This window comes from Dendrobium catenatum, unplaced genomic scaffold (assembly GCF_001605985.2).
Source record: "Dendrobium catenatum unplaced genomic scaffold, ASM160598v2 fragScaff_scaffold_685, whole genome shotgun sequence".
NCBI classification, from domain to species: Eukaryota; Viridiplantae; Streptophyta; class Magnoliopsida; order Asparagales; family Orchidaceae; genus Dendrobium; species Dendrobium catenatum.
Genome location: NW_021319147.1, coordinates 215,378 through 234,361, shown reverse-complemented (window position 1 = coordinate 234,361; position 18,984 = coordinate 215,378). Strand labels below are relative to the sequence as shown.

At 38.0% G+C, this 18,984-nt stretch overlaps 1 protein-coding gene across 7 annotated transcripts in view; it reads left to right on the top strand.

Annotated features, from left to right (window-relative positions):
• The window catches only part of LOC110106742 (KH domain-containing protein HEN4), a gene marked incomplete at its 5' end in the record, with an annotated part of 36,592 nt that extends 17,608 nt beyond the window's left edge, over positions 1-18,984 (top strand). For 2 of the 7 annotated variants that reach the window (XR_003701121.1, XR_003701120.1), the window contains 1 exon segment: positions 18,325-18,457. Coding sequence is in view for 3 of the 7 variants with exons in the window: in XM_028695809.1 (XP_028551642.1) it covers positions 18,325-18,459 (135 nt within the window). 7 annotated transcript variants of the gene reach the window in all.

Below are 18,984 nucleotides of genomic sequence, written 5' to 3'. Positions count from 1 at the left end.
CTGATATAAAATATGCAATCCGTTTGAGGATATAAAAATTCTCCAACATTGTGATTGTTCTTCTTTGATTTTGGTGGAGAAATTCCTCTTTTTGGGGGAAAACTAGGGCAAAACCGAAATTGTCTAAACCTAAGGCGTATCAGAATGATTTTGAAAATTCAAATTGAGTGAATTTGAATTCAAAATCTATCCAAACTTATGGAAATCTAGAATAGGAAATAAATCCAAGAGAGAGTAAGGGGCTAGGGCCGACGGCGAGGTGGAGGTGACTTGGGGAGTTTTGGATGGAAGGATGTTGGGGATGAAGGTGGTCGGCGGCTTGGAGTGAGGTGGGGTTAGGAAGACGGTTGGGTAGGAGATGAGGAAAAAAGGAAAATAGATAACGAAGAAAATCACGAACCCGGCCGTCATGAAGGTTGGTGGTGATCCAAATTCCCTCTCCTAGGGATTTCGCTCTCTCCAAGCACTCTTAAGATCTCTCAAGAACTCAAGCATTAGCACAATTTTTTTATCATTCAATTATTAACTTTAGAAGAAGAACACGAGGGCTATAAATAGCCTCGTACAAAAAGGACTCAAAGATAAAAGACGACATTATCCATAGGGCTTACATACGACTTCCCTTAAGCAAGGGGTAAAACGGGAAAAATAATTACAACATAAATAACAAATAACATAATAAAAAAATACATGAAATAACTCAAAACACATCGATTTGATCGTGGCCGTAGATCGACGACCACGCCTCAGATATACTTTTTATGCTCTGATGTCCCCATCATTCTCCCGGGGTGGGAGAAAGCTCGACTCTGTCGAGTAAGCGTCTCTGGTGCTCTCGTGACTCTCTAATACATCGGGGTCAATCTGCTGTAGCTCCTCACGCTCCAGCCATGTCTCCTCTGACTTGGGCTTTCCTTTCCACCTAATCAAGTATCTCCGTCGTCCACATTCCTTTGTGGAGATGATGTCATCACTTATAATCGAGTCCACCTTTTCTGCCATGAGTGATTTGGGAATATTTGGTAGTGGAGGTGGCCTTGGGTTCTCACACGGTGGGGTCTCATAAGGCTGTTGTATGAGTGGATTTGGTGGGTTGAATTCATGACCTTCATATGCAACTAGATATTTTATGTTAAAGGAGGGATTGATGTTGAATTATGCAGGCAGATCTATTACATAAGCATTATCAGTGATTTTCTTAATTATTTTGAATGGTCCAACACTCTTAGCATGCATCTCCTAGACGAGTGATATAATAGACATTACACATAATATAAATTTTTTTATATGTTTTCTATGCAATATGAAAATTGATGTTTAATCTTTGTGGTTGATGAAATATTATGAAAAAGTTTCTTACAAAAATGTTATATACTTATGCAAAATTGACCGTCGTTTAATGTTTTATTATAAAAGGATGTTTTATTTTGGTTTTATGCAAATTTTTATGAAAAATATGAATTACCTATTGAGCGAATAAGCTCACCACTATTGTGGGAATCTTTTTCAGGTGAACCATCTAGAAAGTGATGGCAGCGAGACGACAGTACTCCTACCGTGGTAGAGTACCTCAGGAAGAAAGGTTTTATATTTTCTGTTTTGTGTTTGAGTCTGTGGATTGTATTTGAGGAGTCTGTTGGAGTTAATATTGATGTTTATGTTTATGAATTTTTAGTTGTGATTTAGATGAAACAATTTGAAATGCTTTCAGTTGTTGTTTTAATGGCTCTTTCTTATTTATGTATGGATGAAATGAAAGTTTATGATCTATTATAAAAGTTAAATGAAATTTTTATGATATATGTTATGGTGTTTTCCGTACGACTGTCTGCTCCCGCACCGTTAATCGGGCTAGCCAGGTCGGGTCGTGACAATGAGGCACACACAAGAAAAATCGTAATGGAAGTAGTGAATCCTACTAGTGACTTTCTCTAAAAAATCTATTGTATGAAGTGAAGGACATTTGAAACACCCCGACAACTTCTAATATAAGCCTTAAGATCGATCTTAATGTAAATCTTTTGGTAAAACTAACCTAACCCTAAACACCTAACTCGGGCCACTTCTAAGTGAATCAGTAAGTCCCATACATTAGGAAAATAACCCTAAAATTCATTCACACCTAATATTGGGTAGCTTAGCCTATAAGACTAGGTTGTAAGTCCCGCTTTCTGGCCATTTTAAATGAAAGCCGTAAGTTAGACTTATAGGAAAAATATCTTGTAACAATCTAACCCTGGACGTCCTCATATGGGCATCCTAGTCTATAAGGCTAGGTTGTAAGACCCATGAAAATACTCGAAGAGAAACAAAAGGACCTATCTTCATTTATATGCAGGTAGGACCAGTGCTTCAACTTGTCCCACTCGAACATACTTTGATGTGAATCCGCTCACTCTAACTCTAATGAAGAAAAATAACTTGGTTGCGAGGGCAAAAACAAAACAATTCAACTATATGGGCCACTTAGCTTATAGGGCTAGGTCGTAAGACCCGTCGTCAGACGACTTCTAATTCTAGAAGCAATAAGACCTATCTAAACATTTATACCTCCTACAACCATCTTAGTCTATAGGGATAAGTTATAAGACCCACTATTTGGGCCACCTCTAATAATGGTCGTAAGGCCTGTCATTTGGGAGTCATTTGGGCTACTTTCAAATGAAAGCCTTAAGCCCCGTCCTAACTCTTTTATTTCAATTGCATTTTTCTCATTTGAAAAGTTATTAATGTTATGCTACTTATAGTTTCATTGAAATTGAATTATTGCAGCCTTCTAATTTCTCTGGGTAAGTGATATTTGCGAGTGTCAGGCCTGCTTATGTCACTTATAAAGAAGCGTGATAGTTGTCGTCATGTGACAATATGGGAGAACCTACAACCCCAACACGCTTATAATGAAACACACGGGGTCTTCATCACCTGCACAAGCGAAATATATGAATTTTCCTTCCACATTGGAATGACATGCATGACTACTTATTTCACAAATTTTCTCGCTGCATTGGAATAAAGTGCACAGGTACTTAATTTTGCAAATTTCCCCATCACATTAAAACAACGTGCTTGATATTTAATTTTAAAATTTCAGAACTATTCATTTGTGTAAGATGTGGGATAGAGAGTAAGTTGAGAGGAGAGAGAAATAGGGAAAAGAAAGGGAGGAAGAGAAGGAGAGGTAATATGCAACTTGGAGCAGTTGACGGCAAGTAGGCGCATGAGAAGATGTCTAGGGTGGTCTTGGTTGTCTAGATTGTTCGACACTAAGTTGACCGTTGGTGGTTTGGAGAAGAAGAGGTGATGGTGGCACATAGGGGTGTCAATATTTAACCCAACCCAAAATCTCGACCCGAACCCGACTCGAAAATTTTTCGGGTCGGGTCAACCCGAACCTGAATCGGATCGGGTTCGGGTTAGGGATTTCGACCCATTTTCGGGTTCATCCGGAAACCTGAAATCAACCCGATTTGACCCATTTTTAATTAATTTAGGAGGGTTTTATAAGATTGTTATGAAATAAGTAAATGATATTTCAAAAAATTATAAATATTATTGTCCAAATTAAATTAATCTTGATTTATTTTAAATTAATTGAAGTAAATCTTACCTTAATTTGATTTAGATTTAAATAAATTGAATTACATAAAATTTTTTAATAAATTATACCTGAAGCGGGTCGGGGTCGGGTTCGAAAAACTGACTCGTTTGCAAAAACGGGTCGAGTCTAACAGTGTCGGGTCGATTTTGGGTTGGACTCGAACCCGACCCCTGACCCGATTTTGACAGCCCTAGTGGCACATATGCAAGTAGGACAATAGGCTTGCACGAGGAGGAGGGTTTAGGCGATTGTTGGTTGATCGAAGGAGATTTTCCAGTGGTGGGTTTTCCAAACTGTGGTTATTGGATGTGTTGTGGGGATTGCAGGTGGTGGTTGTGTGGGTTTGATGGGTGGCAACGACATTGGTTGGTGGCGGCTGATAGTTGTGCGAACTAGGGAAAGGTGGTTGTGGGCGTTGTTTTCTGGAGGGTTCAGTTGGAGGGAGTTGGTTGGCTTGGACTGGTTGTTGCCGTTGGTTTGGTTAGTGGTGAGAGGAGTTAAGGTAGGCATGGGTGCAATGCAAAGAGCTAGAGAGAGAGAGAGAGATCTAGATGGGGGTGTGATGTAGGCAAAGGGGGGGTCAACTCAAACCCAAAATAAGTTGATTTTGACTTCCCTTGAGCTTACAAGCTCAATAAGGTTTAAGCTGGAATTTAGCTCATTTATGAGCTAGTTTTTAGTTCATTTATTGAACTAAAGGTTAGCTCATTTATTAGCGAGGTTTTAATTCATTAGTTATCTTAATTAATGTAATTTTTATTATAGTTTTTTATGTCTTAAATTTAAGTTTGTCTCTTGGGATTCCAAAATGGCTTTTGGAATCCCAAGGTTGTTTGTTTTCCCATGCCATGGCTCATTGGCTTCCACGGGTTAGCTGTTTGCATTCCTTGGCTCCTTGGCTCCTTGGTTCCCACGGTGGGCTGCTGGTCTTCCGTGTTGGGTGGCTTTTCCCGTGCCTGGTGCCTATTGAGGGGGCATTCTTGGCTATGATAGACAGTCACGACCCTCAAAAGAGTGCTGATGTAGATGATAGATTTGAGCAATATAAGAAAAAGTTGAGAGGACTTAGCGTCTACGATTAATTATACACTTAGTCATTCACACTTCTTTAATGCGAGCTTACCCGTCTATCTATAGAGATCTTGCAGAATGGGTAACCACAAGTTGAAATGTAGGGAGTATAACTTGCTGGAAAATATTGTTTCCTAGATAAGTTATAGGATGTTTAGAATTTTTGAGCCAGACATTGATTTTGTTGAGAAAACTTGGCGATCAAGATTGTTTGAGCCACTCCAACTACAATCCAATTTGCTTAAGTGACCTCGAGATTCTTCGGTAGGGCATGCTTTCGGTCTCGTGCATGGTTATGCCCCATGGGTGTGATATGTTTTGCAGGCACGTAAAAACATTTTGGAGGCTGGCGTTTATGAAATCATGTATGCCTTGTTGTTTAACTTTGAGAGCATCCCTCCTTACTGGGTTAAATGTGTTATCGAGTTCTGGGATTCAGGTACTAATGCTTATTGGATAGGCTTGGAAGAGTTGACCATCTTGTTACGGAAGTTGAAAGTTCGTTATAATAGTGTATTCCTCCGAACATGGAGCTTTTCTCTTGGCGGCCTTCTCTTGATAGAATTAAGCAAGGGGAATCGATCTTGTCAACAACCTTTCCCGAGATTCTTGGTTATTAATGAAAAGTTTGCAGAGTAGCTTGGATATTGATGTACTATCTCGGTATTTTTTATCCTTGGACATTTGGATTTGTAGCTTTCTTCAAGAGGATAGCCTTGTTCAGCTCACCATTCTATTACACGATACTTTTGAGTTCGGCATGGACTGCATTGATGACTTCTTGAAAGTTTTTTCTTAGTTGTTTGTAGAGATTGAATACGCGTCTCCAGCCGTCAATTCTATGGGTGAAGATTTATTTTTAATTGGCTTTTTATTCACTTGGTTTCACACTTTTATTTTCCCTACAAAAGGGGGATCTTTATGGTGCAGTGCTCTATTTGCATCCTTTCTTATGTATCGCGACAAGTAGCTCCCTTTAGCTCCTGTAGTTCTTAGTAGAATAAACATAATTTTCAACATAATTATGAAAACTACTTTTCTTAACATACAATATATCGTCATTCTCTAACATTATGTTTATGCTTGGTTTCGTATCCACATCCGAGGAGCATTTAGTTGCTCAAAATATCCATCATACTTCTTGAATAAGGGATATCTCATTGTCCTGCTACTACCCTAAAACAAGTGCTTGTGCGATTTTTGCCTTGTCTTTTATCTCATCGTTGCTTGATTTTCCTTAGTGTATCAACTAGAGATAGGCGATCTACCAAACAATGTGATGAAAACTGATTTAGTTGATGATATTGATTGCTATGGTAGATGTGCATTGCTTCATGGGGATTAGTCTTTGGAAGTTGTTGAGTATTTTATTAGCATGTGAATCAGATAGTTATGCTATCACTTTGGTTGATTAGTAGGATAATAACCAAAAAATTGCTCGACATCTTGGGTTTTAACAAACAACTGCATACAAAGGCTTGCCTCTTCTACTTGATTTAGCATATGTCAGCCAAACAAGTTCAACAGCCTTGGAGAGCTGGAAGCATATTTCTTTTGTGATGTGGGTTCACTTAAATTTAGTACAACAACAACATCAAGCCTTTATCCCACTATGTGGGGTCGGCTGTATGAATCCTTTTTCTCCATTGTGTTCTGTTAAAAATTAAATTCTCATTCAAATCTAATAAAGAAAAGTCATTTCCAATATTATCTAAACAAGTCTTTTTAGGTCTACCCCTACCTTTCTTAATATAAGTCAAATATAATACATCTACTTTCCTAATCGGGTCATCGGAAGGCCGCCGTTTTATGTGACCAAACCATTTAAGGCGACTCTCTTTAATCTTATCTTCCACCGGAGCTACTCCAACCTTTTCATTTATATGCTCATTTCGTATCCTGTCTCTAAGAGTAAAGCCACTCATCCACCTGAGCATCCTCATGTCTGCAACAGTTAACTTAATATTATGCTTCTCTTTTAATGACCAAAATTCTGCACCATAAAGCATTGCAGGTTTAACCACCATCTTATAGAATTTTCCCCTAAGTTTGAGGGGTATTTTTCTATCACACAACAAGTCCGATGCATTCCTCAAGTTCAACCATCCAACTTGAATTATACTAGTAATATCCCCATCAATTTCACCATTACTCTGAAAAATTGATCCAATATATTTATAATGTGTACTCTTATTAATGACTTGATAACTGAAATTTACAATCCCCCCACTAGAACTATTATTACTAAAATTACACTATATATTCAGTTTTAGATCTACTTAAACGAAAGCCTTTATTACTAATAATATCCCCATCTATTATCACTTAAATTTAGTACCATGTCTAAATTTCGTTTGATGACACGAAATAGTTGCACTTGAGTTGTGTTCGGTTGATTTAGGGGAGACTACTTTTCGCACCTTTCTTGGACCATAGTGCTAGAAGATATGAACATCACATGAGATTGCTAGCAAACCCTTAGGTCATGGGTCTCGACGAAACTTTCCACCGACTAGGCATAGCGAAGGTACATCTTTGCTTATCGATTATTTCCATTAGTTGTTTGAATCTTTTAGTTATGCTTGATGCCTAGACTGACTTAATTATAGGTGGTCGTGATCGAGTAATTCCAGAGGAGGCCATTCTTTCTCCCACCATAGTGCAGATGAATTTCCTTTCACCAGTATGTAGTTATGTGCATTCTCACTGTGGTGAGCTCACTCATGCTTCTAAAAATTGAATGGCAAGTCCCATATTGCAACGATTTTTAACGCCGAAGGATGTAACGTTTGAATCTTTTAGGATGTATGTAAATGTGTGGTATGCCTCTTTTGATGGTTATGTGATAGGCTCATTGAGCATGTATATACCCGATCTAATTATTCTTGATATGGACATGTCTTTCGTGGAGCCGAGCATCTCTATGGATCCCTTCTCTTTTTTTTTTTGGCAAGGTAAGACGTCTGTAATATGGGAGTCGCTGCCCACTAAAGTGCATGATGTACCCATGTACACTTCAACATCTTTTGATTTAGCAACAATATATGGGACCTCTCTTTTTGGTAGGTCCCAACACATTTTGTAGAATTTAGTTAATGAGGAATTCCTTCCTCTATTGTTCATCATAAATTTAGGTTAATAAAAAATAAGGCGGTCATACTAACAAATAAAATAATTTAAGAAAAAAAATATACAAATCACTTTCAAGTCAAATTTGGGTTGGCGGGCCAACTTGAATCGACCCGTTTATAAACGGGGTGGAATTCTGAACTCTAACATGACTTGTTTATTAAACAGGTGAACTCGAACCCAAATTTTTCAGATTGGGTTGGCGGGTTATGCCATTTATTGACGGCCCTATTGAAAGGAGTAGATTACCACTCAGAGATATGTTACTAACATTCAACTTTCACCAATCTAAGGAATATAACATGCAAGATTGCAACATGATTTTTCATTCGAATTTGGTTTGTAGCTTGAAATCAAGTTCACTCGAGTCATTGGATCACTTTACAATGAATGCCAATGCTAACTTGGAATTTTTAGCTCATATTGGTTTGGTGGCTGACAATTTGAGGCGTTGAGGGCATTATATTGCGAAGCTAAATTTTCAATTCGACAGCTAAAATCTTTCTTGGTTATACGAATCAAGGTTTCATTGCTAGATCTCCATGAACGGGTTAGGATCTATCAGGTGGTTGGTAACATGGTTGATGATGAATTTGAAAAGAGTATTGAAGTCATGAGACATTGCAGCCATAGATCCGCTAGTATTGTTGCCAAGATTGAGAAACTCTCATCGAAGCCGAAGAATTGTTAGAAAGATTTGATGTCTTTTTGATGAACTTGCTTAGGTCCTAAGTGATGTCCAACTTCAAGGTTCAGCTTGCTATGATACCAAATTAATGTGGTGGTGAGATTTTTTGTCAAATTGATAGAAGATATTTTAAATTAAGTCAAATTTTAATACGTTGATTCGGTTAATTGACTGGGTTTAGGAGGATAACTAGCCTTGGACTCAACATAGGTTTATTTTATCCTTGAATAGAGGGGAGCAACATTACTTTCAAGTCCATCATATTGGGTGCTAAAGCTACACTGATCTGTGCTATGGAAGAGTTAGAAACTACCAAACCCTTGTAGATGTAATGACACAACTCCAGGACATGTAGGCTTGATTGCCTTAAACTCTTTCTTTTTTATTTTCTTTTGTTGAAATTTTATTTCTTGTATCCCCTTTTTACGTGCTTGTATACATATGTAATTGTGTCTTTTCTTCTCTTCTTTTATCACCATGTCTTTTTATTAGCATTGTGGTTTAACCCAAATTATTTGTCTAAGTCCGATAGCTGGTACTGTAGAAGGATGTGCATCTTACTCTAGATTTTTACGTCAAATTTGCTATTATTTCGGCTTGGTTATAGCAACTTGCTGGGTCCGGTTAGATTAACGTTAGTCTGATGCTTTGCTCATAGTGATTTTGTTGATGACAAATCTTATTTGTGATTTGAGGATAGAGTTTTGGGGTTCCTTTTGTCCTATGTTTTGTGGGGGCAAATTTGGTGAATGGTAGATGCCGATGAATGGGCTCTCATGGCTTATGTAAGGTTTATAACAGAGAGTCGCCGGTCAAGTGCTTGATGCTTTTATAGACTTATTGATGATAGAATTCCCTTAGTTCGACCTCGAGCTTTGAATAAATTTTGGGATAGCTTATTCAGTCATTTGCGTTGTGCTTCGACGGACTTGTTAAAGAAGTGAATCCATCCGTGTTTATTTTGTTTTGTGCTTGGTATACTTGCTGAAGGAATCCAAAATTCTGATTTTGCTAATAACGCCAAATTCAACTTGGTTCCTTCATTTTGATAAGGATAATTATTTTGATAGTACTTTGATTCTTTGATCTTTGACCAGTTGAGAAGATTTCATTCATCTTGGTTACATAAACTTATAAGTCAAAATAACAATGAGAATTGACAGCTTTTTTTTTTTTCAAACTGGAGGAATGGAGGTTCTCTTAGGACCTTTTTATATCGTATTATTGAGCAAGTGGAGCTGCCAGCAACTCAATAATATCTGAGCTTGCTGAATCCGATCACATACACTTGCTTGAGCCCTAGACTTAAGCTATGGAGAATTGTACTTTCCCAACTCGATTCGTTGAAGTTTATGTACTTGGAGTTTTCTTTTGTGGTTTTAATGTCTCAAACCTTCTATATTAAAAAATCCTTTTACTGGATTCTATGGAAATATTTTGGTTGAGAATCACCTCTTTGACTTTGCCATGATCATCTTTTAGAATGGGGTCACTTCAACTTATCTAGGGTAAGTTCTAAGTGCGCTTTTCTTAGCACGGCGAGTAAATTCAATTTTAAGTACCTATACACGATTTTTCTTACGCGTTGAAGAAATATTGCAAGTTCTAAGTTGTACAAAGAATCATGCACGTCTTTTTATGTAACAGTGAGAAAGAATATCCTCTAACTGCGGTATCTTCTGACATCGACTATGTACTCATTTTTTGGTGTGGCGGGAATGCCTAATAGAACCTAAGACACCCAATTATGCGGTAATGTCGTAGATTGGCTGTTGAATTTTTTAGTAAGCCGAGGACTTCAATAGAATAAAAATGAAAGTGACTTGTAGGGAGAATGTAATAAAAATGAAAATGATAAATTTAAACTCATGTATGAATAAGATAAATAGTTGATGACTATGATGCACTGACACTTCTCGAAGAGGTGTGTTGTGTTCAACACGATACACATTTGACACCCTTCGGGCACGTGTCGGACACGCTGAAGATGCGCCCAATTTAAAATATATATATATATTAAAAAAAAATTGGACATGCATGTCTTAAATATTGTATGAAATTTTTTTTAATATAATTTATTGTATTTTAATTATTTATTTATTTAAAAAAGAAAAATAAATTTTTTTATTTTCTCTCCACAACACCAAATCAATCGTCCACACTCAGTACTTCAATAACATCAAGTCTTTATCCTACTATATGGGTTAGACTACATGAATCCTTTTTCTCCATTGTGTCTTGTTAAGAGTCAATTCTTATTTAAATATAATAAAAAACATCATTTCTAATACTTTCCAACTAAGTATGTTTGGTCATTTCAATATCCATAAAAAATTCTAATTTTCATTTCTCTCTAGTAGGTTGCAGCTAGGGTTTTATAACAATGCTCCATGACATCTCAACATCGATGTCTGAAGCTGTTACAACATTAATAATTCGAAACCATCTCAACATCAAATTTTGGTGTTGTCTTAATATTGACACTCGACACCATCTATTTATACACTCAAAATTAGGGGTGTCAATATTTGACACGACCCGAAAACCCGACCCGAACCCGACCTGAAAATTTCGGGTTAGGGTCAACCCGAAACGGGTCGGGTTCGGGTTCAGCATTTCGACCCGTTTCAAAAATCGGGTTGGGTTCGGGTTAACCCTTTGACCCGAAATTGACCCGAGATTGACCCGATTTTGACCCATTTTTTACCCGAAAAGAGGAGATTGACACATTTTTACCTGAAAATTAGCCATTTTTTTGTTGGAAACGGGTCATTTAGGTCGTGTCTGGTTGACCCTGACCCGAAGCGGGTCGTGTTTGGGTTAGAAAAACTGACATGTTTTTAAAAACGGGTCGGGTTCGGGTTGACCCGAATAGTGCCGTGTCAGTTTCGGGTTCGACCCGAACCCGACCCGTGATCCGAAATTGACACCCCTACTCAAAATCGCCCCCATATGCCGTTTTATTATCTCATATTTTTCTAACATAATCTTAACATTGATAATTGATGCCCTCTCAACATCGACGCTCGATGCCAATTGCACAACATCGATGCTTGACTCTTGAGAGCATTATGATCTCCTCTCTTGATGTCTGACACATGACATCGATGCCCAACTCTCGACATACTGATATTAATCATTTTAAGTATAAATTATAGTTAAATGACTTATTGTTTCTCAATTATTCTTATTCTACTTATTTAATTTTTATACACTATTTTGAAGATTTAAAAATTATAATGTGGTCATATCAGTGAGTTGTATTTTAAATTATTGACATGTACCATGTTCGTGTTTGTGCAGCATAGGTTGATGGCATACACTACGATAAATAAAGACATTATTTGAACGAAAATATGACTTACATGGGACTTGTAATGAACCCAATGACTCGTCAATATGGGTGAACAAAACTTTTCTTTTGCTCTTAGAACTCTCTTGAATAATTAGAAAATTTAAGAATGCATTTGGTTAGATGAACTGAAAATAAAACTGAATTAAAACTGACAACTATTTATAATTTCAAAATGATCCCTTGTGGGTCCCACTTCAACAAGGTCCAAGTTACACTCATGTAAATGAATCTAAATCGTAATGTTTCTGATTAGATTCACAACATGCAGACAAAATGCGAATAATAATGAACTTGAAATGTAAAGTCACAAGCGTGCTTTAATGATAATGCATTCATGTGAACAACTATCACATTGGACAAATATCTCAAACCGTTGTCTTCTGGTGAATAGTCTTCAAACATAGCAAAGTGGCCGAAAGTATTGTCCATCCTGGGTGTACGAGTGACCTAAGTGTCGTATATGCTAAATGCTAAAAAAGAAAGCTCTTGCACTTCCCGTAAACAAACAATATACCCCATGAATGAACAGTGTACCTCGTTAACAAAGATTTTCTAAATAAGACAAACGGGTGCACTCCTTCGAATTATGGGTTGCGCAACTATTTTGATAAAGTGTACAAGATGTATTTAAAAGTAAAATTTTCATGTCCACCGACAAACATATTACTGTTGAGAATGTTGTGTGGATCGAAAATAAGTTGAAATTAAATTCAATATTAAAAGTCATACCAGACTCTTATACGAATATATATATGTAACCAACTCAACCAATAGCAGGCTGCCACCTGTTCAATACACACCACCTAGCTCTATATAAATCATTGCAATTGTTATCTCAAGGTAGATGTAATAAAGAATTTCTTGTTCTGCTTCTATCCTCTTCTTTGTGTATTCCTTATGCTTCAGATTATCAGCTTCATGGTATTAGAGCTGATTGGCTCGTAGCCTTCGTCCAACTAATGGATTCACCCTTGTCCATGACTACTGGCGAAAAAGTCAGGGAATGCCTGACGATTCCATTCTCCCTAAAGTTCTTGATATCAAATTTCAAGATCATCATTCCCATTGCTCTCTCAAGCGAAAATTATTCATCCTGGAAATCTCAAATCACAAAACTGTTCAAAGCCAACAACTATCTTTCATTTCTCGATCAATCTACTCCCATTCCCCCTCGATTCATTCTTCAGCATGTTGGCAGCTCTCGATCAAATCCATAGTTCCATCTATGGACTTTGATCGATCAAAACTTGGCTATTGCGATCTGCTCTACTCTATATCCCTTTGTTCTTCCTTATGTATTGAATCTTGCGTCGAAATATGGTCGTCTCTTGAGCGTCGCTTACAATCCATGAATCGCTCATAATTCATACAACTCAAGAATGAGTTGTCAATCTTTCCATTGGTCAATCTATGATGACTCAATACCTTACCTCAATCAAGACATTAGTAGATAACATTGCCACCGTCGGAGCCAACTTTGATACTGAAGACATACTTCTCTACACTCTTAATGGGCTACCGTCCCAATATCAAGCTTTCAAGGCCTCGATTCGCACGACACTATTGCTGATCATCCTTGACGTCTTGTACGACACTATTGCTGATCATCCTTGACGTCTTGTACTCCCTCATTCTTAGTGAAGAAATAAACCTCTACACGGAATCTGCTAAAGAAGCCAACAATCCTCACATGTCCACCACCCTCTTTTCCTCTCGCGGTCGCGGACGAAATAGAGGATGATTCGTCCAAAATGTTGGCTGAGGTCGCAACAACAACACCTCATCACGACCACCCTCTTCCTCCACTACTGGTAATATCTTCTATCAAATCTGCGGCAAATGTGGTCATCAAGCCAACATATGCTGGCATCGCCTCATTCTTCAATATCCTACAAAGGTTATAAGTGTCTTGCTCCTTCTATGGGCAAAGTTTACATCTCTAGACATGTGTCATTTGACGAACACACCTTTCCTTAACTCTTCAATCCACCGCCACTTCCTCAGTCGTTCCCACAACATACTTCTACTAACCCCCAGCTTCTTATTCCCACTTACCTGACTACACCTCCGCCACCTCTTCATCCTTCCCCTCTGCATGTTCCACCTACAGTCCGGAATTCCTGTCCTACCTCCTCAAACAACCACTCCTCCCCCAGCTATTTTATCAGTTCCTTCCCCACCATTACCTATTCCAAATCAACCATCCTCCTCTCATCGCATGTTCACTAGATTTAAAACCGGTTCTCTAAACCCTGCCAAATTCTTAATCTTCACTCCTCCCTTAACTCTTATCCAACTACCTATGCCGAAGCCATCAAGCATCCTCATTGGAGAGCAGCGATGGCATCTGAATTCTTATCTCTTCAACAACATGGCACTTGGAAGCTGGTCCCACCTCCCCCCAACACACCCATCTTTGGTTGTCGGTGGACTTATAAAATAAAGAAAAATACTGATGGCATGATCTCACGATACAAAAGCTCGTTTGGTAGCCCAGGGCTATCACCAAGAATACAACCTCAACTACACAGAAACCGTTAGTTCGGTGGCCAAATTCCCCTCAATTTGTATTCTTCTCACTATAGCTCATAGTTTAAAATTGTGCAATAAGAGGCGCGCTTCTACGCAATTCGGCCCCAAAGAGCCTCATTGCTTAAGCTTTATTGGGTCCAGGTGAGGCGTATGCCTCTGTGCTTGTGAGGCGCAACTCGGAGGCTGAATTGTGCAATTTTGAGTGAGGCGCACATCTCATGTAGCTGGGTCTCACACACTTAAGTTCTTAATGAAATAACCTTTCTTCCCTTTTCTTCTTTCGGCCTACCCGAACCAAAAGGACCAGCTTCGCAAAGCCGCAAGTCCGCATGCTAGCTCCGCTCGGCCTCCCTTCCCGCCGCCTCTCCCGCTAGTGAGCTTCTAGTGTCTGGCCACCCTCTACGACAACTCCGCTACCGATTTTAGGTTTTTTTTTTTTTAATTCAAGGTAAGATTTATCAAGTTATAGAAAATATAGGATTTTTTATTTTTTTTAGATTTTTTGTTTGTTTTCGCATTTGTGCATTAGGAAACATGGTTAAAGGCAAGGAAAAGACACATACGTCATTGCGGCGGGACCCTTGGAAATACAATGTGCATGTTGATGTAGGAGGCGGCGAGAAGACATGTGTATTTAAAATACAATTTTTATGATAAAGTGGTGAAGGGGAGGAGTTACTCACGTGAAGGAACACTTTTTTGGCTCACATAAAAATGTAACACCTTGTACGAATGTGTCGTATAAGGTGAAGGAGGAAATTACTGCTTATATGAAGAAGAGTACCACAGCTAATCATTTACAACATGAGCAATTTGATGAAAGAGTCAAACATGGTGCTTTCTACGGGAGCGAGAGTGGAAAGGACTCTTCGTCCACTATACATAATAGGAGGTGTGTGGGGTCCTTTGGACTATTATATGATTAATCCAGGAGAGGATAGAGGACATGCACAGATGACGCCTACAGCTAGTACTAGAGCCGTCAGGTTTGCATGGATATTGACAGATTTTTTTTTGAGAATGTCATTCCATTTAATGTTACGACATCGCCGGCTTACTTCAATATGTTGTGATCTGTATGGTTGTATGGGAGAGGGTTGAAGGTACATTCCATGTATGAGTGGTTCATAGATGATGAGACAAATTTGTCAATATCAGACCTGCAGCTAGAGGATCTAAGTGATCAGACATGCAGCTAGAGGATCTATGTGTGGATGTCTTGAGGGACAAAGCAGATTAAGTGTCCACTAGTACCACACCACACACATCCACTAGTTCTGCAGCACAACAAGCAAAGAAACGTATCTCATAATTTCTTATGTGCTATTACATTATATATATATATATATGCAATTAACATGACACTAATCATTCTTATTGAACAAGGAAGAGAAGTGGTAACATTGCAGATGATGAAGATTTGACATTCATAGATACAATTGAAGAGTAGATTCCCTTGAAGACCTATTTAGTGATGGGACATGATTGAATTTTATATATTCTTTCTTATTTGTACTTTGGGAGTCTTGATAGACTTATATTTGTAGTTATGTACTTTGAATTATGCTATGAGATGCATATATTTTATTATTTTCCACTAACTTCACTTTTCATTTAGAAATTTTTATTGTATGATAGACTCTTACTATTATTTACCTGTTAAAATACTTAAAATCTCATTTACGCAATTCTTCGTCCGTGAGGCTTACGTGTCACACCGTCTCGAGGCTTACGCCTCGCCTCACAGACGAAAAATGCATCGAGGTTTATTAACGCAATTTTAAACCTTGCTATAGCTGTCACTCATCAATGGCATATTCATCAACTTGATGCTACAAACGCTTTTCTTCATGGCTCCCCTCACGACACCATTCACATGGAGCAATCTCATGGATTTGAGGACAACACCTACCCTAATCATGTTTGTCTGCTTAAAAAATCTTTATATGGTCTCAAATAAGCTTCGCGTGAATGGTTTCAAACCTTCTACATGCATCTTCTATCTCTCGGTTTCCACAACAGCTCATCCGACCCATTGCTCTTCATCCTCAATCAGAATTCCTTTGAAGCCTGTCTTCTTATATACGTTGATGACATCCTTCTTATAGGGAATACTCCCTCTCTTCTTTTGATATCATTTCCTCACTCAGCACTAACTTCTCCATCAAAAATCTCGACAACCCCTCCACTTTCCTCAGCATTTAGATTCTCTCCCACAATAATCAATTTCATCTATCTCAATCTTCCTATGCTCAATCCATTCTTCAACAAGTTGCCATGGACAAGTGCAACCAAATTGCCAATCCATCCACCACCAAGCCTTCTACTCCTCTTGATCTCCTTCTCTTCAATCCCACCACATACCGTCAACTCACTGGTTCTCTTCAATACCTCACCATCACCAAACCTTACATCTCATTTGTCGTCAACACCCTATGCCAACACATGCATAATCCTTCTCCAACTCACTATCATCTTCTAAAACATCTTCTTCGTTATATAAAAGGCACACTTTCATTTGGCCTTCCCATTTCCTCCTCTCTCGCTTTATCAGGATTCTCAGATGCCGACTGGGCAACGGACCTCGACACCAGATGTTCTACTTTGGGCTATTGCTTCTTTCTAGGTGACACACTTATCTCTTGGATAGTCCAACAGCAACAAACCGTTGCTTGATCCTCCATAGAAGTGGAATACCGCTCCTTAACTACTGCTACAGCCGACGTCATTTGGATTCGTTGTCTTCTCTCCAACTTCAATCTTCCCCAAAGTCTACCTTCGGACATACACTGTGACAATATCTATGCCATTGCTCTCGCAAACAATCTGGTGTTCATGCTAGAACGAAACATATCGAAATGGATTTTCATTTCATACGAGATCACATACAGTCCAAGGAAATCATGGTTGTTCCCATCAGCTCGGTTGATCAAACCGCTGATATCTTTACTATGTCTCTTCCTATGCCTAGATTCAACCTTCTCAGAACCAAGCTAACAGTGCAGCCCTCACCACTAGCTTGCGGGGCGTAAAAGCCATACCAGACTCTTATACGAATATATCTATAACCGACTCAACCAATAGCAAGTTGCCAACGGTACAACACACCAAGTAGCTCTATATAAATCATTGTAACTGTTCTCTCAAGGTAGATGTAATAAAAAATTTCTTGTTCTGCCTCTATCATCTTCCTTGCGTATTCCTTCTGCTTCAGATTATTGGCTTTCAAATATGTTTTAAGAATTGTGCAAGCCTTTTTGGAAGATTGAAAAATTGTCTCTCAAATATGGAATTTTTTTTTTTAACATGATGCTTCTCGAGCGAGTTGTTTTGCCTATAAGAAATTAAAAATTAAGGGGTAAATATTAAAGTAGAGTTTGATCAAGCCATCCTGGGTTAAAATTAAAAATTTTGGTTCTTGTTCAAATTTGATTTGAGTAGAGCGCTGAGTGATTAAGGCTTCGTTTGGGAGGGCTTTCTTCCTGCTTCTTAAAGCAGCTTTCAAGTATAAAAAATAAAACTTTTGTACTAAAAAACTGCTTTAAGAAGCAATAAGAAAGCCGTCCAAAACAAAGCCTAATTTAGAGTCTAAATTCAGGCATCGTAATTAAAAAAAAATGTTTTTTAAACAATTAATTGATTTTGGTTCATATACGGGTATATATATCGAGTTGGTATCATGTTAAATCAAGCTAAGCGAACTATTCATTAGTCGAAGCAAATTAATTTTTATTTTGACTTAATTTAATTTTGATTAATTATCAAATAGTTTTTGAATTTCAAACTTAATTATGAATCCCATTAGTTAGTTATTTTTCTTTATTTGAAGTGAACTTATATTTTCTCCATATCTTCCTTTTTATTTCTATTCTGTTTAAAATATTATTGACTTGCAAAAGCTATTATCTGTCTGAACTCTTGCAATGTGGATTATTTAATTTCTTTGATCAGGTATCTGGTGCTGATGTCACAATCCATGATCCAAAACCGGGAACGCATGAAGGAACCATTGTTTTATCAGGATCTCAGAAACAGACTAGTACTGCCCAAGGCCTTCTCCATGCCTTCATCCTTAATGGATTATGATATCATACTAATGATCTTTTGATGCCAAAGCATAAGGATATAAGATACTACTTCTGATGCCGCCTTAAATATGCTAATCAGTATTTCTGTGCTCAGCTGCTTAGATTTTTCGGTATGCGCAGAGACGCTGTTATACAGATTGTTTACAGCTCATTCTAATTGTTTGTTTGATATATTGAAAATTCATTCAGTAAAGTGTGAAGCTTAAGTAACCAAGAAACGAATTTTTAAAATTTTAAAACAGACCAAGTCACTCGCCATTGATCTGCCATGTGGCAGAAGTTGCTCGTTACATGATGACTTGTAAGGTGGTGGAAGTAGCATGCCATTTGGGGACTTTTAATTTTTTTTGAAATATTATTGGCTAGTTGTTGGCCAGGCATTGTGTTGTTTCAACGAGCTATTTGAGCCTTCTATACACCCCCAAATAGCTTCCCCTACTCCTCTGACTGCTCATAAGCATTACTTTCTTAGAGTTCTTGCAAAAAATGTTGGTTGAAGTCATTGGTGATGAGTTTATTTTCA